At 35.9% G+C, this 27,629-nt stretch overlaps 1 protein-coding gene across 1 annotated transcript in view; it reads right to left on the bottom strand.

Annotated features, from left to right (window-relative positions):
• CNTNAP2 (contactin associated protein 2) overlaps positions 1 to 27,629 on the bottom strand; it is a gene marked incomplete at both ends in the record, with an annotated part of 1,557,236 nt that overhangs the window by 1,184,517 nt on the left and 345,090 nt on the right. Inside the window, 4 exons of the mRNA XM_080701281.1 lie at positions 2,509 to 2,773; positions 6,339 to 6,482; positions 15,654 to 15,838; positions 21,148 to 21,351. Of these exons, the coding sequence (XP_080557407.1) occupies positions 2,509 to 2,773; positions 6,339 to 6,482; positions 15,654 to 15,838; positions 21,148 to 21,351 (798 nt within the window). The remainder of the gene's footprint in view (positions 1 to 2,508; positions 2,774 to 6,338; positions 6,483 to 15,653; positions 15,839 to 21,147; positions 21,352 to 27,629) is intronic.

Raw genomic sequence — 27,629 nt, 5'->3', positions numbered from 1 at the left:
AAAATGTAAAAATGTCTTTAGTAACCTCTCAATAGGCTGATTTGTGTGTGTACAACAAGATTCTGTTAGTGGGTATTTTTCTTCTCTAGATTTTCTACATGAATGGAAAATCCGGAATTTTTCTCATCTAGATTTTCCGTATTTTCAATTTGCAACCATGATATTTCCAAAGAGAAGAAAAATGGTTGGATGTGCTTCAGTGTTTTTGCTGGTAAGAGTAGAACTGACATATAATTATGTCTCTATATATAATATTATATATTATGGGATAATATATCTGTATATATTTACATTTGTTAAGGCAAATACTACTGTATTGAATTAAATATTTTCTGAGTGTTGCTACTTAAACTGAGTTATTTATACCTCAAATTGAATTTCGTAAAATATAGATGAAATTGTCCTCTTTGGACTACCTAAGTATTTTCAGGTGAATGGCTAAGTATAAGATATAATTTTATAATGAATATTTTCTGTTTAGTTATAGTAATCTTTTAAATGTGATCAATAACTATAGTACTTAGTTTTCATGTGTATAGGAAAAAAATGAATATTTCTAATACTAAGGTATCGTTATTGAATCATCTAAGATCAAGATTAGAAGTCAGTTTTTTTAAAAATTTACCCAGATTCTTGGCTGAGCAGCCATATTTCAATATAAATTGACAAACATTCTAAAGCCCTAATTTATCATCTTTAGCCAACTCTATTAAGGTGAATTAGTTGTCACAAAGTAGGTTGCTTTCTTCATTTTTTAAAAAATTCTTGTAAACACAGCTTCAGGTAGATAAGAACATCTAGAAATCCTTAGTCAGACCAAACCAAGTTAATTAATGGTTATCAATTGCTATGCCTTAAGATTTTATTATTTCAGATACAATGGTTCCTGTTCACAGAAACCCACCGGCAAGTTGGGTTTACTCTGAAAATGCCAGGGGGAGGGAATCATACTAATATTTTTGTGTGTTTAGTCATTACCAAAGCCTCTTTAATCCTGGCAGGGAGGAGTTTTTCAACTGTGGTACACATTTTATGTGCCTTTGTTTTGTTTTACTTTGCTCTCTCCAGATATTTTCTATTTGTTCTAAATCTCCCCAGGTGAGTGTATACAATGAAGAAATGGTAAAATATGGCTGATCAATCCTTTTGCCTGAACATTCACAGAAAAAGCGATACAAACAGAGTAAACAGAAAGCGAACGTGGGTATTTCCCAGTCGCTTTAGATTTCAACAGTACAGATCCACCTCACACAGAACCTTCCTGATATCTTCCTTTCATTCTTTTCAGTTACCGTCCACACAGCCGGGCATCAGAGGCACAATAGCCATTTTACAAGAAAACATATAACCTTCAGGAGGAGATAGTCTATGAGTGATTGCTAGTTCAAGAGGCCAGAATACTGAACTTGACAAATGTTCTTGGAACATTTCTTCTAGTTATAAAAGTTAGAGTTAGAAGAATAAACATGTGTCGGGCAATCAAGGAACTCATAGCTTCAGGGAAAAATGAGATGGACACAGGGACTTGAGGGTTAGAAAAACCTTACTAGGCATGTGCAGAGGTGGCTATTAGGAACATGGTATGTGCAGGAATCTATGCTCATGAGCTTGAATTCTGCTGACTTCCTGTCTCAGTACTTTGCATATCTGTGCTCTCTGCTCAGTTAACGCTAGCTTTCTGTCTTTTTTAACATGTTCCCTATAAAATAAACATTACTATTGCAAGAAAAATCTGGAGAAAATTGTATACCGATTATTTCTTAGCCTCAAATTGTGTTTAATTTTTTTTTCTTTGTTTAAAACATCTCACTTGGAAATGTCAGCTTTCTTTGTACCATGTCAATTAGAGACTATTCCAAGACAGCTAAATCTCCGTTCATATTACCTAAGCCTCAGCTTAGCTTATCACTACAAAGCAAAGTTTAAATATTATCCTCCTTAGTCCAGCCTGTCTTCCCTCAGTTGCCATGCACATTTTGTCCTTCCATTTTATATTTACCTTTTGCTTCTTTTTTTCTGGTAATTTGCATGAATTTAGCAAGGTCACTTCAGAGTTTTGATTCAGAAAATTGAACATTCCTTTAAACATATAATTAAATTAATATAATCTTCCTATTAATAGTAAAAGGCACTTGAGTACCTATCAGTCAAAAGACACCAGATACCATCATTTTATTACAAGCACTGCTTTATGTTTTTAAACATAAAATGTTCACAAAGGATAGTACTTCCTCTCTGAATGAGGATTTGTAAGAATGAGGGCATTTTATTGCCCTGGGTTAACTGCAGATGACTTTCTTCCCTGTCCACGCTCCATTTCAGCACTTCCCAGAGTTTCTCTCATTTAGTTGACACACTGGGCAACCAAGAAAGAATCTCAAAAATCTGAATCAAAGGTCACTCATGAGCACGTAACACTAATGAAACAAAACACGGGCATAATATCTATGGCTTTAGCTCTAGCTAGGCTGCACTCTCAGGAGCAAATGGCTCACAGCTTTCACTGACCTGATGCAATGTCGATTTGGCTTGTCTTGGTCTGCGTGATGTTGATGTGAACACCCACTTTGCTCTCCGTGAGGTCAATCTCTACGTTGCCCAGATTCTCTGCAAACTGGCTGAAGAGTAAGAGGCCGTTGGGGTTCCAGGTCCTGAACTGGAAGCTGACTGAAAAGAGGTCCTGGTTCATCCGCCCGGGCACCTCCAGGTAACTGGTAGCATTGAAGAAGACGGGCACGGTATAGGGCTCCACACAAGAGAAACTCAGATTTCCCTACAAAACAGAAAGACATGCTTTGGGGTGAACACTGGAGAAAATAAACATCCACATAAGACTGCCAACACATCTCCACGCAGAGCCTGAACCTGTGGAAACTTAACAGGCAGTGCTATCACACCCCGGGTCAGGGAGGAGATGGGACATCATGAGTCTACTTGGACGGTAAGACCCAGCATTCTGCAACACATGGGCAGCTAGCTGAGCTGCAACATCCAGTTTGGGGCTGACACTGTGAGCCTGATGTGATGGGCTGACCAGGATACAGTACGAGCGCCATTGCTGTAGCCGTCAGCGTGGACCACGGGGCCTTCTGAAGACAGTGTTCCTAGCAGAGATGTGCCCCTGCCCTCTTCTCAACAAATGGTCGATGTCCACGTTCATTAGTATGTGGCTCAGTCTGGTCTCAGTGGGAATGCGGGACATTTTTTTTGCTATGTGTTAAAGTGATATTTGGGGGCCAGTATTTTCCAGTTTTATTTAACTCCTATATATGAATTAATAGTAATTGGTATCATTATAATTGTGATTATTTCGGCTTACTTTGTAATCCAACTCAAAACTCCACGAAAATTCCTATGGAGCATGTTTCTATCACAATATATTCATGTTTATGGAACTAGCAATATACGTGTACTTTCAAAATAAATACAAAATTGATTTACCATTTAGATATACTGAATTTTATAGTGCCTAAGTGTCTTCCTTTAAAGATTTGAAAATCTACATTTGCTTCCAACTTCTTTTATCGTGCCATAATATTTTAAGCACTGTAATTTGATAACATTTTCAGTACCATCATTACCTCCCCTCCCCTGCTGGGCGTCTTCCTCCGTCCCACACATATATCCCAGATGCCTGGTGATTTCATTTTAGCACATTAACCACAACATCTAAGGTAAGTTGTCTTTCCAAATTAATATTCCTATTAAATTTCCTCTATACCTTCACAGATGATTATTCTTAAATGTTTGCTTTTGCTGATGAAAAGAACTGCCTATGCATAATAACTGAGATGTTATAATGGACCGCATAGCTGTGTTATAGGACTGTCTCCCAGCAGAAGTAAAGATCCTTCATGAGTAATGGTGCTGACTCTGCAGTGGGTACACAAAGACAAACTGAGTGTGTGGGGAGAGGGGGCCAAGGAACTGCTGAGTCAACTGCATTGAAATACCAACACCTGACATCTTTGCAAACGAACGTCTTATATAAATATTTGCCTTTCTAGGCTGCTTGAAAAATGTGTTATTTGTCTCTATATTACCTGAAATTCTTCATAGGTATGTATATTTTGACTAAAAAGCTTATACTATGCCCATGCGATTATTTATTTAAAGAGAATATATTTATAGGTCATTTATGCCTTATAAAATATTTTTATTCCTGAAGTTTCGAGTAGCACTGATAGTCACAATGCATTGTACAGGTAATGTTGATTTGGGAAGGTCTCCAGGAAGAAATTCTTTGTGGTATGAGTACCAGATGGTTCCCTCTTAGGACTAACAAAGAGGTTTGAGAAGAAATAACACTTTAACTCTTCTGAAAGGTACAAATAATAGAAACAGTATTCTGGTTATTTTGATTCTGTTCCTTTCTGCTTTAAGCAACAACTTCTAAAAACAACAAAAAGAAAAATGGACCTTGGTACTATTTTATCCATAGCCTAAAATAGCATGTGTTTCTGTGCAGCTGTCTATAGTACACTTAAATATGCATGCATACATATATGGATATATGCATATATCTACAATCATATAAATATATAGAGACATGCATATATGTGTGTGTGTGTGTGTGTGTGTGTGTGTGTGTGTGTGTGTGTTCTGCTCTAGATAAGAAATGATACTACATGGAAGACAAAACATAGCTTAAAAGTGACATATTGTGAATCCATAATACACGGCTTCCACTCACAGTCACCTTGGAAAGTTCTCTTTGTTTGTTGTGTAGAACTGGGGATTGAACCCACGGACATTCTTTCCATAAGCGAAATCCTCATCCCTATTATTTATTTATTCATTATTTTATTTATTTGAAACAGGGTCTTTCTAAGTTGCTGAAGTCTCGCTAAGTTGCTGAGGCTAGCTCTGAACCTGTGATCCTTTTGTCTCAGTCTCCCAAGTACTGGGATTAGAGGCATGTACCACCATACTGACTTCCATGTCAAATCTTAATGTTCTCATTTACAAACTGTTCACGTCTTTCTTGCAGTATTGTTCTCAAATTATAAATATTGTAATGTGGCTATTACAGTACCTGTTTCCTACAAATGAAGCTGTTTCTATTTTTCTCTGTAGTCCATAGTCCACATGAGAACGTTTCATCAAAGTTAAAATTCTATTTATTCTTCTGTATAATAGTAGAGATTGAACCCAGGGGCATTCTACCTCTGAACTATACTCACAAGTTTTAGAGAGTCTCCCAAATTGCAGAGGCTAGTCACAGACCTGCAATCCTCTTGTCTCAGCCTCGTAAGTACTGAGATTGCAAGTGTGTACCACCACACAGACTCAAATTTTAAATTTTGTATATGTGTAAATTTCTCATTATTTTAAGCCATGTATGTGATGAAGAAACATTTAATATTAATTTATCCTCTTAGAGTTTTATAATTTTCAGCCTAAACTGTGTTCATTCTTTCAGTAACATCTATTTGTTCAAGGATTGTTTATCACTTTTAGCCCTAGGCACAGTTTGGGGCAACAAAAACATCATGGTTCTTTGAGAGCACAAATGCAAGCATTTGTGATATTATCTGGTTCAGTGGCTTTCAAATATGTGGATATCCAGAGTCCAGGATCTCTTCAATACCATTTCTGAGTAGAAGGAGTTACTGTTCTTTCAGAAAAAGGTGGCCCCCGTATTACAGGTTTCAGTTAATCCACTGTGCCATAGGAAGGCCAGGCTCTGAGTCCCGCTCTTCTCCCTGAATGCTAGTAAAACCTGCACCCAACTAACACAGGAGCCAGATGGTACTGAGCTTGCACTCCCCTGGCTCAGCTTGCACCATCCAACCGTTATCACATGTATCAAATTGTGTTATAGTCAATATGAATAGAGTGTGAGCAAGAAGAGTTCCTGATTACCCATTTGAACAAATCTCTGAAAGCACTAACGTGAATATATTTTGAGTTTCTGGATTAAAAGGCTTAAAAACATTAAGTAAAACCACACAGTAGAAGCAAGATTATATGTAAGAAGACATCTGAAAACACAGTATTGACATTCTGAACAGCCAGCAGGAAGAGAGGGCTGCAGTTTGCCCATTCCCTTGCCACGGGAACCCAGGAAGAATGGCTCAAATATTCTGCACCCCAACTGAGCAAAACCTACCATATACTTCAGGCTAGTTGAACTTGAAAGCCGTTTTGTATTCTCAAAGTGTATCAAGCTTCTACACAATTTCAGGTAGTTCTAAAATTTGTTTCACACTGTTGAACCCAACAAATATGATAAAAAAAACTGCTGTATTTTTTTGGTGGTTGTACAATACTCCATAAAACCCAAACCAAAAAGTTCTTTTTGTATGGGCCGCTATTTTGGGGATGTGAATTCTCACCACATTTGATGGCTCCAATTTCTTCCTTCTGGCAAGATCAGTTATGTTAATGCCATTGTAGTTAACGCTTTCCATGCAGCCTTTAAAATTCTTTCTGCCACTGGAACTTGGCTTTCCAGAGAAAGGGATACCTCCAAAGGTGATCTTTGGAAAAAAAAATAAATACAAAAATATAAACATCCACATACTATTACAATAAACTAAAATAAAATTATTAAGACACCCAAGGTTAGAGATCCTTAATCCAATGAAAAGACAAAAATATGTAGACGTCTGCCGACAAAATCTTTTGCACATTACATTATATTGTTATCAAAGTGCATTCAGAATCATTATTTCTGATTATTACATTATAACTTGAACAATAAAATAGCGACATTTTGCTACCCCAAAGGCATTTTGTAATTTTTTTCTGATAACACTTTTAAAGATTTTATCCAGGACACTTCTTTCATCAAGTAATTTTACAATTATATTTTTCATGTTTATCACAGACATATTATCAATAAATGCCTCTAGTAAACTTGAGATAACCAGAACTAATATAGTAAATTGATAAAACTACAGCCCAAAGCAAAGAATATTGTTTTAACTCTCCGAAGACATACTATAACTCAGTGACTGCTATAGTCAAAAGTTCACTGGATTTTTTCTGAAAAATAAATATATAAATATATGATAGTTTCACCTAAAAAAAAAAAAAGAAAAAAATAGTCTCTGGTAAGAAAGAAAGCAAAAAGAAATATTAAAATGTTATATTTAAGTTATCAAAAGCTTGGTATCAGACAAATGAAACTGTTATGTGAGATTATCATTTTTAATTTTGGATAAATTGCTATAATACTAAATGTCAACCACTAAGCCAAGCATGGGAAGGAGGGATGGGGAGGGAATGGGGTGGGGATTGGGTGGGGGCTGACTGTGCGATGTGTGCATGTATGTCTACAAAAGTTTTTTGTATCCCACTATCATGTATGAATACAGTGCACCAATAAAAAATTTAAAAAAAAGTTCATTGGACTTCTTTGAGTATAAAAAACAGCTTAAAAATGTTATTAGCATATTGACTGGGGGCTTGTTTGGATCTAGGGGAGTATAGACTTAAATATAAGTCTTCCAAATCCTATGGAATAAGGCCAATACTCTTTTTCTTTCTTTCTTTCTTTTTTTTCCTGCTGTACTGGGGATGGAACCCAGGGGCATTCTACCTCCCAGCTACACCCGCAGTCCTATTTTTAGTCTTTTTATTCTTGAAATGGGGTCTCACTGAGTTGTGAAGGGCCTCACTAAGTAGCTGAGGCTGTCAGAGAACTGCAATCCTCTAGTTTCAGCTCCTGAATGCTAGGGTTACAAGCATGCCCCACCAGGCCCGGCTGAGGCCAATACTCTTTAATGCTTTGCTTGGGGACAATTGCTTATCAAAGGCAATACGTATTTTTCATGTATTTTTGGTCAATTTACAGTATTATAGCATTACATACATATAATACAAAATTACACTTAATATCTATGTTACCAGGAGTGACATTTACCACTAATACTCTATTAGAAGATAAGTGGTTACAGTGGTATTATCAAGAGACATAATTCACATGGTATTTCTCTTTTACTTCTCTTTCACTGTTGTCAATTTTTTCTGGAATTTTTTGAAAGTAAAAACAATAATTGCGACAGGCATGGTAGCCCAGGCTTATAATCCCAGTACTTGTGAGGCTGAGACAGGAGGGTTGCAGTTTCATGGCCAGCCTCAGGAACTTAGTGAAGCCATCTGCAATTTAGTGAGACCCTGTTTTAAAATAAAAAAGTATAAAATAGGGCCAGGGGTATAGCTTAGAGGTAGAATGCCCCTGGGTGGTTTAATCCCTAGTACGAAATAAAAAAGAAAAGAAAAAACGGCCAGACATTCATATTTGAAGCATAAGACACACAACTTTTTGTTCTAGAAAGCTCATGAGTACATTACATTCTATTACTTAGTGTCATGGAATTTTAAATGTCCAATTAGTTTTAGGTTAAAAAATACAAATTGATGATGGTTTATGCAGCAGTATTAAAAACACAAGGTCTCAAACAAAATAAAATTATATATTAGTCTATGGTTGTCTGTGCCTGCATCATTTGCCACATGGTTCCTATATAGAAAGAAAAGGAAAACATTTAGCAAAAATAAGAACACGTATAAAAGAGTGATTGAGCCGGGCATGGTGGTGCACACTTGTAAACCCGGCATTCGGGAGGCTGAGACAGGAGGACTGTGATTTGCAGCCAGCCTCAGTTACTTAGTGAGGCCCTTTGCAACTCGGTGAAACCCTGTTTCAAAATAAAGAATGAAAAATATAAAAATATAAAATAATAAAGAATAAAAATTAGGCCCGGGGGTGTAGTATTCTAGCCCCTGGTTCCATCCCCAGTACTACAAGAAAGAAGGAAAGAAGGAAAGAAGGAAAGAAGGAAAGAAAGAAAGAAAGGAAGGAAGGAAGGAAGGAAGGAAGGAAGGAAGGAAGGAAGAGAAGAAGAAGAAGAAGAAGAAGAAGAAGAAGAAGAAGAAGAAGAAGAAGAAGAGGAGGAGGAGGAGGAGGAGGAGGAGAAGGAAGGAAGGAAGGAAGGGGAAGGGAGGAAGGAAGGAAGAGAAGAAGCAGAAGCAGAAGGAGGAGGAGGAGGAGGAGGAGGAGGAGGAGGAGGAGGAGGAGGAAAGGAAGGAAGGAAGGAAGGAAGGGAGGGGAAGGGAGGAAGGAAGGAAGAGAAGAAGAAGGAGGAGGAGGAAGAGGAGGAGGAGGAGGAGAAGGAGAAGAAGGAAGGAAGGAAGGAAGGAAGGAAGAAGAAGAAGAAGAAGAAGAAGAAGAAGAAGAAGAAGAAGAAGAAGAAGAAGAAGGGAAGGAAGGAAGGGAGGGAGGGAGGGAGGAAGGAAGGAAGGAAGGAAGGAGTAATGAAACTACAAAAGAAGAAACATAGAAAAACCTCAAATTGGTAAACTTACTGGAAAGATATTTTCTGGTTGTATTGAGCTGATACTATGAGGTACTGTGTACTTATATGTGATACCAATGGTAATAAGCATTGATACTAAAATGAAGTGCTGTTTTTCCTGCCTGCAATCTGTTATCGATTTCTTCCAGAATTGGTGGAAATGAAATCTGTGTGTGATGCTATACAGCTTCACATTTCGACTAATCACTTAGTACTAGTTTTAAATGATCATTTTATTCCTCTGTGTGCAATAGATTTTTTAACTGGGGGCTTCTGTGTTTTTTTTTCCCCTCCAGGATGTTTATTGGAGTACTCTTTATCATTTCTCTGATTTCAAGAACAGAGGCACATGTACCCATCAAAGTTGCCCTGCTGAAATATCACAGGCCTACGTTAACAGATCCCAAACAATTAAGTGACTTCTAATCATGTGAAGCTAGGTTGTCACTATTTCTAGTTATGAATTTCTCACTGGTAAAATAAAGTGATTCGATCACAAAAATTCTTCAGGTATTGTAATTTTCCTTATAATAAAAAACGGTTGCAGTTGTCAGAGTAATAATCACGTTTGTGTGTCTCTAATGGCATCTGATTAATGATCTTACCATCCACTAACCATGCTTCTACAGATAGTATTACATTAACAACTTCCTTAGGTATGAAGTCCAGCAGAGACCATGTCTGAGTGTGCTTTCTCTCAGCTTCTATAGGGAAAAATGATGCTTTTCAGCTGGGCGCTTTGCTCCCATGTGAACATACAGATTTATCAACCTCTGAAGCTAGTTTTGATCTCACAATATTTAAGCGGAAGGGCAGTGTGTGATTCCAAGAACTGTCAGGAAGGGAAGAAGAAACAATCTCCCTACTCTCCTGCTTTCTGGTGTCTGGAATGCAAATTGAAATGTGAGCAGCCTTCTAAGAGCGATTTTCAGCTGGGACAGAGAAGCAGCAAGATAAAAGGGACTGCCACCCAGCTGCCATCCAACCTGAAGCACTACCTGCAGGAATCTGGATTTCTTTTATATAAAAGGGAATGAAGATGCATCTGTTCTATGCAGAATATTTGCACACGCGCACACACACACACACACACACACACACACACACACACACAATGCTGGGGATTGAAACCGGAGTTATTCTACTTCTGAGCTACCCCTCTGGGTTATTCTATACCCCAATCTATTTTTTGACCTTGGGCCCTGGTAGATTGCTTAGAGTCTTACTAAGTTCCTGAGGCTGTCCGCAAACCTGTCATCCTCCTGTCTCAGCCTCCCAAGTACTAATATTACAGCATGCACCAACACTCCCTCACATACACAGATATACATATGTTTCTTTCTATTACTTCTTGTTGTCTGTCCATGTAACTCAAGAAGAAAACTGATATTATATTCATTGTATGAAAGGGGAATATGAATTACCTATTCACTGTCACCCAATCAATAAAGGTTGGAAAGGGGTTAAAATCTAGGCTTCTGGTGTGAGCCTCTGTTATTGATTTTTTCTGTAATCCTAACCAGTGTGTAATTCTACAATGGACAGCAGGGAGTCACCCCCCATCCCCTTCCCAAGCAGAGCTATATTGCCAAAAACAACTGAATAATATCCAAAGTAGGTATATCCTGGAGTTTGACTACAGAACAGAGAAAGCCTGAGCTAAATACCAGTTGACTGTCTTGCCCTTTGACATCATTGGCTTGGGAAGGATAAAGGAAGCAAAGCACATCTGTGCGCAAAGTGTGATGCACTGCTCCCATCCCAAGGTACCACGTGGCTAGCTCAGCGAGGGGCTGGGAGTAGAGAGTGAGCTGAACTCTTAGGGCAACCCCATAACAAAGTTTCTGCTCTGATTCACGTCATTCTGTCCACCTTTGAAAAGGGTGGCAGATACACTGGATCTACCTTGGCAATGCTGCGTTAGATTCTGCTCAGAATGGCTCACGAGAACTGATTTTAAACTGAGCCATTACTAAAAATCAAATTATGTGCGGTCTAAATTAAACAATTTACATTAAACAAAATTAATATCTACATGGAATTCATCTCTGTATTTCACTATTTTGTATATTCTCTTAAAGTTATTTATACCTGCTGTATCTATATGATGCAAATACTCTGTAATGGGCACCTCTTTCTAACTCCCTGCTTCCTGGTCTCAAGTTGGTAGCATGCAATGTACCATAGTGCAATATGTATACTATGAAAATGCATAAACTCTACAAATCAGAGCATTCTTCCCTTCCTCAGCAGACAGAGTCCATTGTCGGGCATTTACCAGCACAGCCCGATCCTTAGGACTCAAAGCTCTTAGCTTAGACCATTTCTGGAAGAACTGAGCAGTATAATTTGGGGAAATTATACACAGCATCTCCAGGTTTTGTAATGATAAGACCAGTCTTCTGAATTTTTAGGCTTCATTTTAAAGTACATCCAGATGAGTATTGTGTAACTGGTAGTATTTTGGGTCTGAAGCTAATTTCCATGCAGCCCCTATGATATAACTTTAGTGGTCACACACATGCATCAAGTAGATATGTGCAACCATACCAAGAAATGGATGCCGGTATAGTTCCTAAATTTCTTTAAAGAAATAAACAAAGGGGGTCTCTCTCTCCCTATTAAGGTAAAAGTATAACAATATAAAAGTAATTTCAACCACTCTTACTGCAGTATATGACAACTACCATATCGAAGATGAGAATTATCAAGCAGTAGCTTTAAAAAAGAAATAAGCCAGTCTATCCTGATTCTTTCACAGTAAATTTAAATTTATCCCTAGTGTACCCCTAACAAATATGTTGCAGGCATTTTTAGTGCATAGCTGATGTTCCCAAACATGGTATTTTGTATTGATGGGCTTTGAAGCATCTATCTATGAAACTGTTGACCCTGTACAAAAAGCAGGTGTGTGCATGAATATTCATAGATTACATCACAAACTCAATAGGGTCTATGACACCAGATTTTTAATTCTGTTTTTTTAATTGGAATGATGTTTTCCCATTGCTAATGTTCCAGAACTTCTTACCTCTTCCCCATACTTCAAAGTTTATTAATGGAAGGTGAATAATTTAAGTTATCTCATCCATTAAGAGCACAGGCAGAAGAGCTAGACTTATACTGATTCAGAGAAGATAATATATTCTGGGATTTTCACATTCAATCTCTTTTAATAGTCATCATATTTAGAAGAAAGTTTTTAGAGAGGAAGTAGAAAAGACAATTATTTGCCAATGACCTTAAATGTATTTAATGTTGGCCAAGCCCCTAGCAGTGTTCACATAGTATATTCTATTCTAAATTATTACTCAGAAATGAATTTATGTATATGTTATGTGTATATGTTGATATTGCAGAAAAATTAAAGACTATTGAAATATATAAAGAAAATAGAAACATAATTATAAATTCTGACTTATATTTACTAGTTCATGTAGAGCAAACACCGTTTCTTAAACATAAATATATATAATAAAATCATTATATATATACATATTTGTATATTTACAAGTAATACACATACATGTCCTTACTGATATCTACATTATCAAATGCATTTTCATGATGCTTGACACCTCTTGGACTCTGTGTGAAGCACTCGTTTGGGGATTTAGTACATTAATATTTGTTCATGCTGCATTCCTTCAAATGATTTCCTTTGTGAACTTAGGTTTGTGCTTATTTTTTGATAACACAGAGCATTACATAAAGCAAAGAATGAAACAGAAAAAAGAGAATGGAAGTATCAAAATTGATTTTAAAATATTCTGTGTACCAAAGCAAATACACTCATCTTATTAGTAAGATCTTATTGTTAATAAAAAAAATCTCCTCTGATAAAGGACTAATATTTAGAATATACAAAATATTTTAAAGACTTAACACTAAAAAACAAATAACCTAATCATAAAACGGGCAACTGAACTAAATAGACACTTCACAAAAGAAGAAATACAATAAATACATGAAAAAATGCTCAGTATCACTAGTAACCAGGGAGATGCAAATAAAAACTACACTATGATTCTGTCTAATCCCTGGCAGAATGTCAATCATCAAGAAGTCAAACAATAGTAAATGCTGGTGAGGATATGGGGACATAGAAAGTCTTCTAAGCTGGTGGTTAGAATATAAATTAGTATATATGCTATGGAGATCAGTGTAGAGATTCCTCAGAAAATTAGAACTGGATCCATCACATGATCCAGTTATACCAGTCCTGGGTATCTTTCCAAAAAGACTGAAATTAGGATATTATGGTAATATATGCATATCCATGTTTATAGCAGCACAATTCACAATAGCCAAATTTTGGAACAAATCTAGGTGTCCATCAATAGATAAATGAAATATAAAATTATGAGATAGTCACACAATGGAATTCTACCTGGCAATAATGGAAGACAAAATTATGTCATTTGCAGGAAAACAGATTAACCTGTAAATGAAATGTCGTATGCATTCCCTAATATGCAGAATCTAGAGAGTAATAGGGTCACTAGAGGGACACGAGATAATGGAGGAGAAACTTAGTGGAACCAGGAAGGTGGTCTAGAGGAAGGGGACAGGGGCCAATGAAGGAACCACTCCCGTGGATGATATGTACACATGTAAGAATACCAGTATCAACCTCAGTAGCCTGTACTGAAAAAAGGGGGAATAGAAGGGAGCAGAGGAAAGTCCCCAAGTGTTGTGTGCTTGTAGTCACTATCACTGTATGATGTGAGACTATGGCGCAGCAGTAAAAGTATATTAAAAAAAGAAATTGAAATAGATTGCTATTTTTTCACATAGGTACCAAGTTATGAGAAGTTTTCAATCATTTTGGGTCCAATGACTTAGGGCTGCTAAAAAATATTACTATGGCATGAAGGGCTCCATTAACAAAGAAAATTTGGGAACCTCTGTGTAAACAGTATTTCCTTCTTTTTATTTTACTAGTATGCTGCATTAGTATATTTATTGTTAATTCCTTTTAACTATTATAGATAGCAATATAATAAACATGTTAAAAAAATTTTATTCTTACATATGATTAACAGGTTGCTTCTGACCTCCCTACCTCTACCCTTAAAACGAGAATTGAACCCTGGGGAATTCTAACCTCTGAGCTACAACCTAGCCCTACTTTATTTTTTACATTGAAACGGAGTCTTATTAAGTTGCTGAGGCTGGCTGCAAAGATTCAGTACCCCTTCTCAGCCTTGAATGTCCTGGGATTACAAGCATGAGCCACCATACCCTTCTAATTGATATTTTTAATGTACATTTTAAAGTTGAATGGCTCTCAAAATAAACTATTAAGAAACCTGACATGCCTATTAGTATATTATGAATATATATATATATATATATATATATATATATATATATATTCTAAATATGAACATTGATAGTTAGATGGAAGGTAAAATATGTATGCATGTATGTATGTATGTATGTATGTATGTATGGACAGTCCCTGATATTTCATATCGTTTGTGGAAATTACAACTGAGAAAACAAAACTCATCAAAAGACTTATCTATAGTCATGAATGTATAAATGACTTAACACTTCAGATATGAGGATTTCTTATCCTGTGTATTATAATGACCACCAGGTAGTCCTCTGTATATCATGGCTGCACATTCTCAAGATGAGCAGATAACATAATTAATTGCCAATTGTGATGGTTTGGTTATTGAGAGGTCCCATAGTTCTATATTGAGAGGTTTGGTTCCCACAGCAGCCATTCTGGAAGATGCTGTGGACCTTCAGGAGGCGAGGCCTATGGGAGGCTCTTAGGTTACAGGGGTGCGCCCTCAGTGGTATCATAGGACCCTAGTCATTTGACTCATCTTATCAATTCAAGATGTGGCCACTGGTACCTAAAAGCTCTTCTATCATGATGTGTCACCATGTGTCTCTTTCACCAGAGGTCAAACCAGCAAGGTCATCTAATCTTGGGCTTTGATCTTCTAAAAGTGTGAACTTTTCACTTTATGAAGTTATGTGCTGAAGTGTTTCATCACAATAAAGCAAAGCTGACTAATGCACCAAGAAAAAGATTACAAATTTCTTCTGAACTTATTAAATGACCCTAAGAGCATGGTCCTTCTCTTTATATCATTACTTTTGGTAGTAAAGTTTTAAAAATATTTCAAGTCTCCATGACAAAAATTTAAAAATGAACAAAATGATATATAGTTATAAATTAAATTTTAAAGATGAAACTTCCATTTTCTTTGGAGAAAAAAGAAAAAGAGCATAAGTAGGTATATAAGAGATAATACGACAATAGTCGAGTGAATGATGGAGCCGGTCACCGTGCTGTCATTGATGTCAATAGGTCGCCAGCCATACCTCATAGTCCAGGTCCAGGTAGTCAAATTCTCCATTTGTGCGGAAGTGCTGCATGCTCCTGTCCAGGGTGAGGTTGATGCTCCGTCCCTGGCGCTCAATGACCACGGAATGCCAATGATGGTCGTCCAGCAGACTCCCTGTCATCACTGATGTGTGGCCATAGATGGGCCCCAGCTGGTTGCTTCCTGATCATAGGAATGACAAAGAGACAATTCAGTGGCAACACAGCCCATCAGGGCGGGGCTGGACCTTCCATTGTCCAGCACCAAGAGCCTACTCTTCCCTCAAAGCTATGCCTGCCGGACTTAGACTAGAAGAATCAATAACTGTGTTTTACAAGACTCTGATGTTCAGCATGTGCAAAAGTTATTAAAGATGGAAACATTTCGCTTTTATTAAAAGACACAAAAGTTATATCTTTAAGCAGTGCCACAAGAGGATCGATTTTCATGGACAGCCTCAGCCCTTTGCAACTCGTGGAGACCTTGTTTCAAAATAAAGAATAAAAATTAGGTCTGGGGGTCTAGCTCAAAACTACCATGCTCCTGGGTTCCATTTCCAGTACTGCAAAAGTTAAATAAATAAATAAATACATAAATAAATACATAAATAAATAAACAAATTTTGATAGGTTCCTTATAAAATCAGTGTCACCCAGCCTCTGGAACCAGAAGACCTGGGTTCTGACTCCAGCAGGAACTTCATGTCTGGTCTGGGGCAAGCTGATGACTACTTTCAGTCCATTTCCTCACTTATAAAATGGGGAGAATAATCCTGTTTTTTTGTTTTTTTCTTTACGGAGATGGAAGCAAATGTTGATGCGTAATGGTGATAGAGTGTATGCGTCTGAGAAAGTATCTGTGAAGTAAAAAAGCAAAAAAAAAAAAAGGAGAAGTAGAAGGAGAGGGATAAAACAGGAAGAAATAAATCTAAATGACAGAGTGATGCTGAGTTTTATTATTTTACATATTTACACTAGAAGAGTCATCGGCTGAAAGATAGGCCCAATATTGAGGCATTGGCATTAAAGAGTGACGGCAGGCATTTGAGTAGATGCATTTCTGTGACTGTCATAAAATCTAGTCCACCAATAAAACTCTCTAAGTAAACTCATTTCCAGTGAGGAAAGTAATGCGTGTCTTTCTTTGTATTTGCTTCTTTTTGGTGAGGTCACATGACCAGCTACTTGTTTCAAAAGGTAATGTTACATCTCTATAAGCCTCAGTCAAAAATTTTTTTTAATATGGTATAGGGGATGGAACCCAGGGCCATTTAACCTCTGAGCTACAACCCCAGCCCTATATTTTATTCTTTATATTGAAACAGGGTCTTACTAAGTTGCAGAGGGCCTCACTAAGTAGCTGAGGCTGGCCTCGGACCTTTGATCCTCCCAAGTACTGCGATTACAAGCATGCACCTCCACACTGGGCTCACAGTCAATTTTAACAGTTTACTCTACATATTTTATTTAGAGAAAATAAGGAGAAAGATCTGAAGAAAAAACATTCAGATATAATGAAATTGCTGCCTTTGTGAATGTGTACAGGAATCCATCCAGGCAGGCACATATTTAAAAAATTTATATTTTGTTCTGATTTATCTCCTTTAATCCCTTCCTACGTCCATCCACTGGGTCTTATTTTGAACTTCAGGCTATTTTACTCAAGTGGCATAATGAACATACATTCAGTATACAAGTAGAGAATATTATGAATAATCAATAAGTAAGTAAATATAAAATTATTTTTATCACTAAAATAGTTTGGCCTGTTTCCTTCTGGATGTTGTTTCATATAAATACATTTAATTATACTCACACATACTTAAGATGCAGAAGTATTGATCTAATGTTATTTATAGTTTATAATCTATAGTTTTCATTTAATATTCCATAGTACTTCCTCAGAAAGTTAAAAATTAAAACCTGTAAATGCTATCAACATATTTCTAGTCATGTACATTTTTCCCCAGATTTTGACATTGTAATTCAAAAGGACATGTTTGAATTAACTCATCTGTGATAATTTCTCATTTTTTCCTTTTATGATTATTGGACCAAAATATGCAGTCTATTTTAATGTTGGAAGCTATGCTGTCAAATTGTTTTAAAAGAATATCTTTTTATTTACAGAATATTAAAAGTATATTTCCTACCTACAGAATATTAAAAGTACATTTCCTATCTTATCCTCACTAACCTCGATATCATCATTTTAAATATATTTATACTTGGTTTATTAAAAATGATATATTGTTATCTCATTGTATATTCATTTTATAGCTGCTGTGTTTGACAATTGGTGTTGCCGGAATGTTTATATATTTTTCTTGTATTAATTATCTTTTATATCCAATGGTGACACAATTCTGCTAGTGGTTTGGTTTCATTGTGGAATGATGTGATTTCTGATTCATGAGTGACACTAAACTTTCATATTAAGCATTTTCATTTTTCTTTCTTTCTTTCTTTCTTTTTTTTTTGTGGTACTGGGGTTCCTGGAAGCCCGTCTACCTCCGGGCTACACTCCCAGACCTATTTTATTTTTATTTGGAAACAGGGTCTCCTAAGCCAGCACGGCTGGCTTCGAAACTGTGCAATCCTCCTGTCTCTGCCTCCCAAGCACAGGGATTACAAGCGTGCACCACTAGGCCTGGCCCACATTCTCATTTTTATATCACAACTATTTGATGTTTTAACTATCTTAATGTAAAAATTAATGTTTTATAATTAAGTAATCCTACTTTTATTTATTTATTTTTTTGGTACTGGGGATTGAACCCAAGGGCATTCTACCTTCAAGATAGATCCCCAGCCCTGTTTTTGCATTTTGAAACTGGGTCTTGCTAGGTCGCTGAGAGTCTTGCTATTTGCTGAGGCTGTCCACAAACTTGTAGTCCTCCTGGCTCAGTCTTCTCTGTGCTGACATTACAAGCACACACCACCAGACCAAGCTTAAGTGATATGTACTTTTTGTGTGATTTTATACCCCTCTTCCTTTTCTTATAGGAGCTATTATTTCCATCAGATCCAATTTTGAATGTCATAAGTTCTATAGTATAGTGTATATGTATAATATATTTGAAGTTGCATTTTTAGCATAGTATTAATTTTCAAAGTAATATAAGTTAATATATAGAACATAAGCTATATTCAGGAATGTTTGGCCACTGAAGTTGGTAATTCATAAGGAAGTCAAATAGGCAGGGTCTTTATGGTGTCCTCATGTTCACTTTTGTAGCTTTCTATTGTGATGCAGATGACATGAAAATATTAGCTATTTATATATTTTATAACAAATTTTTCAAGAATTTTTATATGCCAACAGAAAAACTTATGGAACTTTTATAATACCCTTGACACAGCCCTTACTTAGAACCTGGAAATTTTAGCCAAGCAAGAGAAAGAGATAATCACTGCTTTGCATGAACTGTAAGTTTGATACCAGAATCAATATTGTAGATCTTTTCTTTAGCTTTTAGTAGATCCTAGTGTGATGGTTTGAATTCAAAACATCATCTGAGACCTAACAGAGAATAGGCAGCTTTGCTGGAGGTAAGGCTTGCTTGAGGAGGGTCCCTGGGGATGCAGCATTGGGTATTCTATAGCATTCCTTCTCTCCCTGTTCTCTTTCTCTGGATTCCTGTCTCCATGATGTGAGAGCAGAGCATTACTGTCTGCATCTCTCTGCTCCCTGTCACCAGGCCTTAACCTCTACAGACCCAGCCTAACTTGGACTGAACCTCTAAAATCTCCAAAACCTGTGAGCAAATAAAACTTCTATCCTATAGGATATAAGGCCAGTTGTTTTGGACTAGAGCAGTGAGAATGTTGACAAAAACTTCTATCTGCATTACCAATGTACAAATATGCACTAGTATTGTGCATTTCAAAAGAATAAAAGCACAAAAAAAACTCCTTTGAGTCACCTCCTTTTCCAGCCAACAGTTCTTTTCTCTGCCTTTACTTCTAGTTAGACTATATTCAAAATATTTATTTCCATATAATTAACCTTTTTTGTTAACTACAAAAGTTGTTAAGACAACTCTTTCTACTACCCTGAGAGTAAATCAATGATCACCTTCATGCTGTCAAAACCAATATTTGCTTCTCTGTCTTTATCTGATAGAGCACATTAGATAAATTCAACACTGTAGGCCACTTCTCTTCTTTCCTTGGTCTCTGTGATACTACACATTCTTTATATCCTGCTACTCACTGTCTACTTAATCTCCATTTTATCACTTTCTCCTCTCAGGTTCCTATGGACAGCTCTATAATAGAAACTTCTATTTATACATGTCATAAGCAACTCAAATGCACCATGTTCAAACAGATCTTAATACTTCCTCCTAAACGTTTTCCAGTTTCTAAAGACGACACTGACATCTGTCTGGTGCTCAAGTCCAAATCCTAGGAATCATATTTTATTCTTATGTTATATCCAACTCATCACATGTCAGACAGAATTTACCACTAAAATAATCTCCCAAATAGGCACATTTCTCTGTATCTCCCCAGGTGTCTACTTCATACAAGCCAGTGCTCTCTCTCTGACCTTCACAGAAATCTTGCATTGACTTTCAAACGAGTGCAAGCAACTTCTCTTGCAAAAGTGTCAGTATACTTTTAAAACTAAGATCAGAATGTCATAGAGTTTAAAGCCTCCAAGTTGGTATCCATTCTTAAAATGATATTTAGATCTTTTACCAACTTGCAGCATTTCAGAGGATTGGGATACCTCTTGGATTTTATCACCTACCCCAACATCTCATTACATTTATCCACACCAGCCTTCTCCTTGTTTCTGGTTCCTGCCAGCCCTTTACCTGCAAAATTTCCTCCCTATGAAGTCCTTTTATGTCTTCTGTCTTCATCATTAGTTTGTTTTTCTCCACCTTTTATGTTTCAGCTTGATAAATTTCTCCTCATAGAAGACTTTTTCCACTGCACCCTCTAATACAGGCCCAATTGTCTTGGGAGGAAACATATAAACCTATGTCCCTCACCAATTAACCTATTTAACTGATTTGGGGAAGCTATTTAAAGTAGGGCCATTGTTTTTTTTTTATTCCAATGGACACAGGTATCCTCACTTACCCATATTAAGTTAGAAAAGCAAATATGTAGCCATACTATGATCCCAGCAATCAATAGCTAGGATTATTTTTATTTAGTTATTTTATAGTAATAATAAACAATGCATTGCCTAACTTCTGCACTAAATCATAAACCTCATGAGCTTAAGGACCCTGTCTACCTGTTCCCAGGTGTATGCTATAGGCTAGTAGAATACCTTGCATAGTATAGGTATTTAATAACTATTTTACATGAATATGTGCATCATACGAATATACATCAACCAACCACTAGGGATTAAGAAAATAATTGACAACATAATATGAACCCTTTTATAATTTCCATTCAAAGAATTTAGTAATTAGCATTTGCCTAATGGAAATATTAATATATAGAAAAATGTACATCTAAACAAACCTAGGTTTAAACTGAGGACCAGCTTGGCTTTTTTTAGTTCCAAAGTAATGTAATCTCCTTGTTGTCCTTCTCCATGTAAGATGACCCCTTCACTCTCAGAGGTTTTAAACTTCAGGGCAATGACATCTTTCAGTGTTTTCATCTTCTTGTTCCTGAATCTATATGGTAACACAACATGGCCATCAAAGTTGATCACATCAGCCCCTAAAAGAAAAAGCAACAACATGTCAGTCATGTTTGAGTATATTATCATCCATTTCCAATGGGTACCTGCACAGGACAGATGAGAATTGATGAAGCATTTTTCCTGAGAAATCCAGAGTACTGGGCTTTCATTCTGTTCATTCTTTTATTCAATATATGTGGAAAAGTGAATTTGGGCATAATTATTGATGAACAATAACCATAAAAGACTTTATCAATATAAAGTTTTACTTCAATTATAATATTTATAATACAAACTCAACATGTTATATACTTCAAATTTGACTTTGGTAATCTAGAGTTTAATAAAAAAATTTATCACTAAGCAATTGTGAGATTCAGCATTTTCTTCTATAAGAAGAATAACTGTTCATGATTTATAAATGTATGTTTTACTAAAAAAAATTTGTTCCTCCTTTAGGACAAGAGAATACAGAAACCTGGAATACAGTGCTAGATGGCATATTCACTTCTTTATTTTAAAATTTTTTCCACTATATTTTAGTGCCTCTGTAGAGGTATCCAGAGTGTATAACTAATTGAACTTTCGGGAGCTTCTTTATATTTGTCTGATGTCCACCTTGAATTCTTTACTGGCTCCTTCTACTTGTAATGGAAAATGTGGTGGTCAATATTCTTTTACTTCACTTGACACACATATCCTCACTTACTTAGCCATACTGTGACTCTAGTAATTCTACTTTTAAATAAGGGGATTACATTAAGATTATTAAAGTATATAAATTATTGAAAGGTATGGACAATTTTGTCACTATTGTCAGATCCAAGTGATCATGTGGAATGCTTTCATAATCTACTTATTGACACCAGAAATTTAAAAATGAGATGATTTTTATAATATTCTGCTGGTCAGTGCACTTTCAGTTCATGGACTAGTTCAAGGAGAAACTGTTTATAAAAATTAAAGTATTTGTACAAATAGAAGCTTAGTCATCATTATTAGACATGAATCATTAAAACATTTTCAAAATTCCATTTCAGGCATCTTCTGATTTTGAGATCCTAGAGACCCCTGCCAAACTGAAGAGCTCCACTTCCTTTAGAATTACAAATTGGGCAAAAGCTGACCCTAGGTTTAAGCAAGGAATGGCTAAAACACTCCACAGGGAGATACTGGAGAAAAATAATAGCAAGCTTAAAGCCTGTTGGAGAAGTGTCTTCTCTGCTCACATCCTCATATCTCATGTCTCACGTTTGACACTTGTCTCCTTGAATCACCATGGGGAACAGTTTGGTTCATCTGATAAGTAAAGCTTTCCACAAGCTGAGTCCCCATGATGCATCAGCAGAAGAGGCCACCATTTCCATCCCCATCCTCATCCTCATCCTCATTCTCATCCTCAGGGTCTTTAGATCCCTACCTGCTACTCCAAGCTTCTCCTCATAATTCTATAAAGTGAGTTGTGAGTACATTTATTATAAACATTACTTAAAATCTGTTTTCTTTTCAAACAATTATATTCATCCAACTATCTCAAATACTGATAGTTTAGATAAAGCCAAATTACAAAAAAAATAGGGAAAATTTTTTGAACTTTCGTTTCCTTATACCCAGTTATTTATTGCCCATAAAAAGACACTTAATCAACAGACTTCTGTTGTCTGGGACTCTGAATCACAGAGGTTTATTTTAATAAGGGGGGAAAATCAACCATTAAATGTTGGCTTCTGCTAACACTGCAAAGCCAATTAGACTTAAGCTTAATCATCTGTACTGTCAAAGCTGAATTCCAATGGTGATATCTTTATCTTTTGTGATGAGACATAAAGGAGAGGAAAATGGAATCTGATTTTCAGATCTTAGGTTGAATTTATAATCCAGCTGTTGTTAAAAATTCCTTTCTTGAAGAGTGAATAAATGAAAAACAGAGGGGAGTCCATCCTGACCTCTAGAATGTGATTTTGCCATCAACTTCATATCAGTGTCAGTTGAGTAATAGACACATCATTGTTTTATACACCTTCACTATATATTAATTGACATAAAGTATTTCTCATTCAAATTGCAGGATGTAAACGCTGCCTCAGGTTAAATAGAAGAAAGAAATCACCGCTCTTATATGTTCTCCTAAATGCAAATCTACATTCAGTCCCAGTTACAGAATAGTAAGTTATGCAAATATTGATGCCTTTCTACCTTACATTTATGGCAATGAGAAATGTGACAGGAAGAATAACTTTTGCTTATTTTTTCAGACAGTCCTAAGATTATTTCATTAAAATATGAAGAAAAGTTATTCATGTGGACCAGTTGCATTTTACCAATGGTAAGTCTCCAGTGGATAGCTTGAAACTGATAAAATGCTCTGCCAACCAGATTTCCCACATTACAAAATCAAAGGTGCTCCTCTATGAATGGGTTAAATAATTCCAAAATATCACAATGACCCCTGTGTATGTGAGCTCAGAGCAGGTTCGACAATTATGAAATTCCTTAAACAATCTTTGTTATATAACGTACACTTTTACACTAACCATGCACTTTTAAGAGTCTGGCATGTTGTATAATAATGCAAATAAGATCCATCAGGGTTCAGTTCTATTACCCACAAAATACATTAAAATTTAATTTGACATCTAATCATATATTGTGCTTATTTTAGGACAAGTCACTTTCCCCCCCTATTATCCTGATTACATATCACTCCCTAGAATTAAGTTTTCTATAGAGTGATTATAAATGTGTGGTTGAACTGTTTAAGCAATCTGAACAACAATAATGGCTAGTCAAAAAGTGAATGCAAAATCATAGTGTTTCCACAATTTTGTTTCTAACAATAACTCAGCTGGAAATGTGCCCAATTTATTAAAGTATTAGGGTAGGAAAGGCCTTTTAAAATAAAAGAATATCTTTAGTCTTTACTTAATGTGGATAAAGCATTTTGGAGAAGTGTCTAACAGGTAAAAGGTTAATGTTTTCTCAAATACGTATGCTATATAGTTACAAAAATGTTATATATGCTTACTGTTTAAAAGAAATTAAGTAACACAGAAATATTGAGAATACAACCACAAGAGATCACCTATGTTAATGAGTAATATATTGGTACATAGTCTAGATTTTATACATTTAGCTATCAATTTCCTTGTCTATCTAATATATAAAAATTCATGTATTATCAAGGATATTCATATATAATTATGTGTTGCATACATATAATATGATTATTATTGCATCATATACATGCATGTAATATGTAATATATGTGGCATATTCCATATTTATATGCACATTACATATATAAGCATATATATTTTCCATGTAAAATTCTAAAGATATATATTTAACATAATTTATGCAAATAAATGCCAAATTACTTCAAGAGTTTGAAATATATCTTTGAAATAGAAGTAATCAATGGATAGTTCAGGGTAATGAGCTAGGAAAAATATTGTGCCAAAATATTGAAGTTATTATACCATATACTAATTGTCATTTTTTTATGTAGCTTCCTACTATAATCACAATCCCATCAAAAAGCATATGAATGGCTTTGTTGACCATCGAACCGAAATAAACAGGCTTGTGGATGTCAAATCAGGAACCCCAGTGGGCAGCTTTGGCATGGTGGGCATACCAGAAATATAGGCACTTGGGGAAAAAATAACAACTTACTGATTCTCATTATCCTAAGGCTATGTCATTCAGTGATTAACTTGTAACCTGATTATAAAAACCCATCTCAACTACTGAGGCCAGTAGTTGAGATCTCTCTGTCTCCCTTGGGTCAGTTAGAAGGAGACTTTTAATCTGTGGCTAGGCAAGGCCAACACTTTTTTCTAGCCTAAAGCATCTATAGGAGATGAAAATTTTCCCTCATAAAGATTAAGGGACTGAGGATTCAAGATGGGAGATGAGGTAGGATTAACAAAATAAAATAATTAGGTAGAAAGACATAAAGAAAAAAATAAGAAAAATGTAACTTTATGTAGAAGCCTGTGATAAGTCCTGTTATACCCCAAAATTTTTGTTTACTATTCTCAGAGTGGTACATTTGATCAGAAAACAGAGGTCACACCAAAGAGGAATCCCCTTGAGAATACTCAAGAGAGCAATCTCCTTGGGCATTATTGGTTATCCTTAACATTTTAAACACAATGTATACCTGTGAAGACAGTGAAGGTCAGGACAAAGGCAATGAAGGTCAGGACATAGAAGATGACCAAAGCACCCTAAATCATGTGAATACCAGACTGAGCTCATCCTCCTGTAAGTCCCTCACAAAAGCACCCTATACAAAGGGAGTCCTGCATTCCGAAAGGGGCTTCTCTCACTTTTTGGATGGCCTGGATTCTTCCTTGAAAGTGTATTTCTTACTTTCCTAAAAAAAATAATTCCTATGTCTCTGAAAAAAATAAAAGTAGAATTTCCCAAGCTTTGCATAAATTCAAATCTACAAATATCACTGTTTTATATATTGACCATTCTTCATAAAATAGTGTGAAAGCCATCTTCATTGTTTCTGTATTCACTAAACTTCATTTTTTTTCAAAGTACTTATCTATACCTCATATTGCTGTATTTGTATACCTAAAGCATATCTCCTCTGAGAATGATTTTGTTTTGTTCATCTTGAAGCCCAGCACCTTAAAATAAACCTGATAAAAATCAGTGTTCATTAAATATATGTTGAATGATAGAATGTTACCATTCATGCTTTAATGAATTAGATTAAGATATAATAAACAGTATTTTATATATTTTCATTGAAATTAGGTACTAGAAAAGAAATTTCTAAATCACTCTGATCTACTATGGTGCTACAACAACTATGCCCAATGTCTTGATTGTCAAAAAAATAAAGAATCACATCACACAATGCTTTTGAGGTTGTGGTCATGGACAAATACATACTTTGTTTTATTTCAATTCCATTATTTTTTAGTTCTAAAAAAGACATAAACTTGGATTAAGCCTTTATCATTCCATCTGTATTTGACTAGATCTGATTACATCCTTCTAACCTACTCCCTTTTCTTTCAATGTATCTGTGGTTTTAACTTAAACAAATAGTTAAAATTTATTTTTTAAAATAGATCTTTCATAAAATGGTCTAGAGATATACTGAAAAATCACCTCCACATTGGGAAGAAATAAAAAAATCAAGTCTTTTTTTTATAAATACTAGCATTTCATATTTTATATAAAACTTTTCCTTAAAATATGGTGATTGCCATAAAGTGCTTTGTGCCAGTCTTGAAAAATTGCTCTGGTATTAATTTCCAAAATGTAAAAAGTGGTCAGAGCCTGAGTGTTGTACAGGCACTCAGGCAGGAAGGGGTGGCAGCTGTTAAACTGCAGAGCTCCCCTCTCTCTGCCTTAGTTCTTATGTTTACCCATAGTAAAGCTTTTGGCCGTAACATTACATAGAGGCAATCAGCACCTGTGTTTACTCCCTGTCTTTGTGAACCAGTCTGGGTATAGGAAAGGTAAACTCCATGTGCCACTGCAAAGCACCCATAGTTGATGAACAACCAATACATCCCAAGACACAGAAGTGGAAACAAGTTAGACTATTGGGCCCTGCACTTAGTAAGTGCACTGTCCCAAGACAAAGAGGTACTACCTGGCAAAAAATAAGTTACTAGCCCATTGCCTTGGTAATGCTGATAAGAATATAGCAATACAAAATCTATTTAATGGCTACGGATGGAGAGCGGCCAGAATTCCACTCTTGGGCTCTCCAGAGTGGCTGCCAGGCATGTTGCTTTTCTTACTCTTTCTATTTCCTACTTATTTTGTAATAAAGACTTGTTGAAGCTGCAGCAAGGCATTAGTTTTAATTTTCCTATTCAACAAATTCTAGTTGAATAGAGGAAAAGAGCCCACAGCGCCATTACAACATAACATGCTTGATCTCTAATAATACAATGTCAGTGATGTCAGAGTTATCTGATTTCATTTCTCCATAAAATGTAGACTGAAATACCCAATTACCTGAGAGACTGACCGACATGAATATTCTATAGGTATATCTATCTCTAGTAATTCCCGCCACCTATGGTGGTGGAGGTGCATGCCTATAATCCCAGTACTCGGGAGGCTGAGACACTAGAATTGCAGTTTTATGGGCAGCCTCAGCAACTTAGTGAGAGCCTGTATCCAAATAAAAATAAAAAGTAGGGTTTGGGGTATAGCACGGAGGTAGAATACCCCTGGGTTCAATCTCCAGTACCACAAAAAAAAAAAAAGAAAGAAATTTTCATCCTCTGGTCTTTATTTTCCTCCCACCTATTTTCTACAATAAAGCTAGAAA

Source organism: Muscardinus avellanarius, assembly GCF_963383645.1.
Source record: "Muscardinus avellanarius genome assembly, chromosome: 9".
Taxonomy (NCBI): Eukaryota; Metazoa; Chordata; class Mammalia; order Rodentia; family Gliridae; genus Muscardinus; species Muscardinus avellanarius.
The sequence above is the reverse complement of the archived record's forward strand: the minus strand, read 5'-3'. Positions and strand labels throughout refer to the sequence as shown.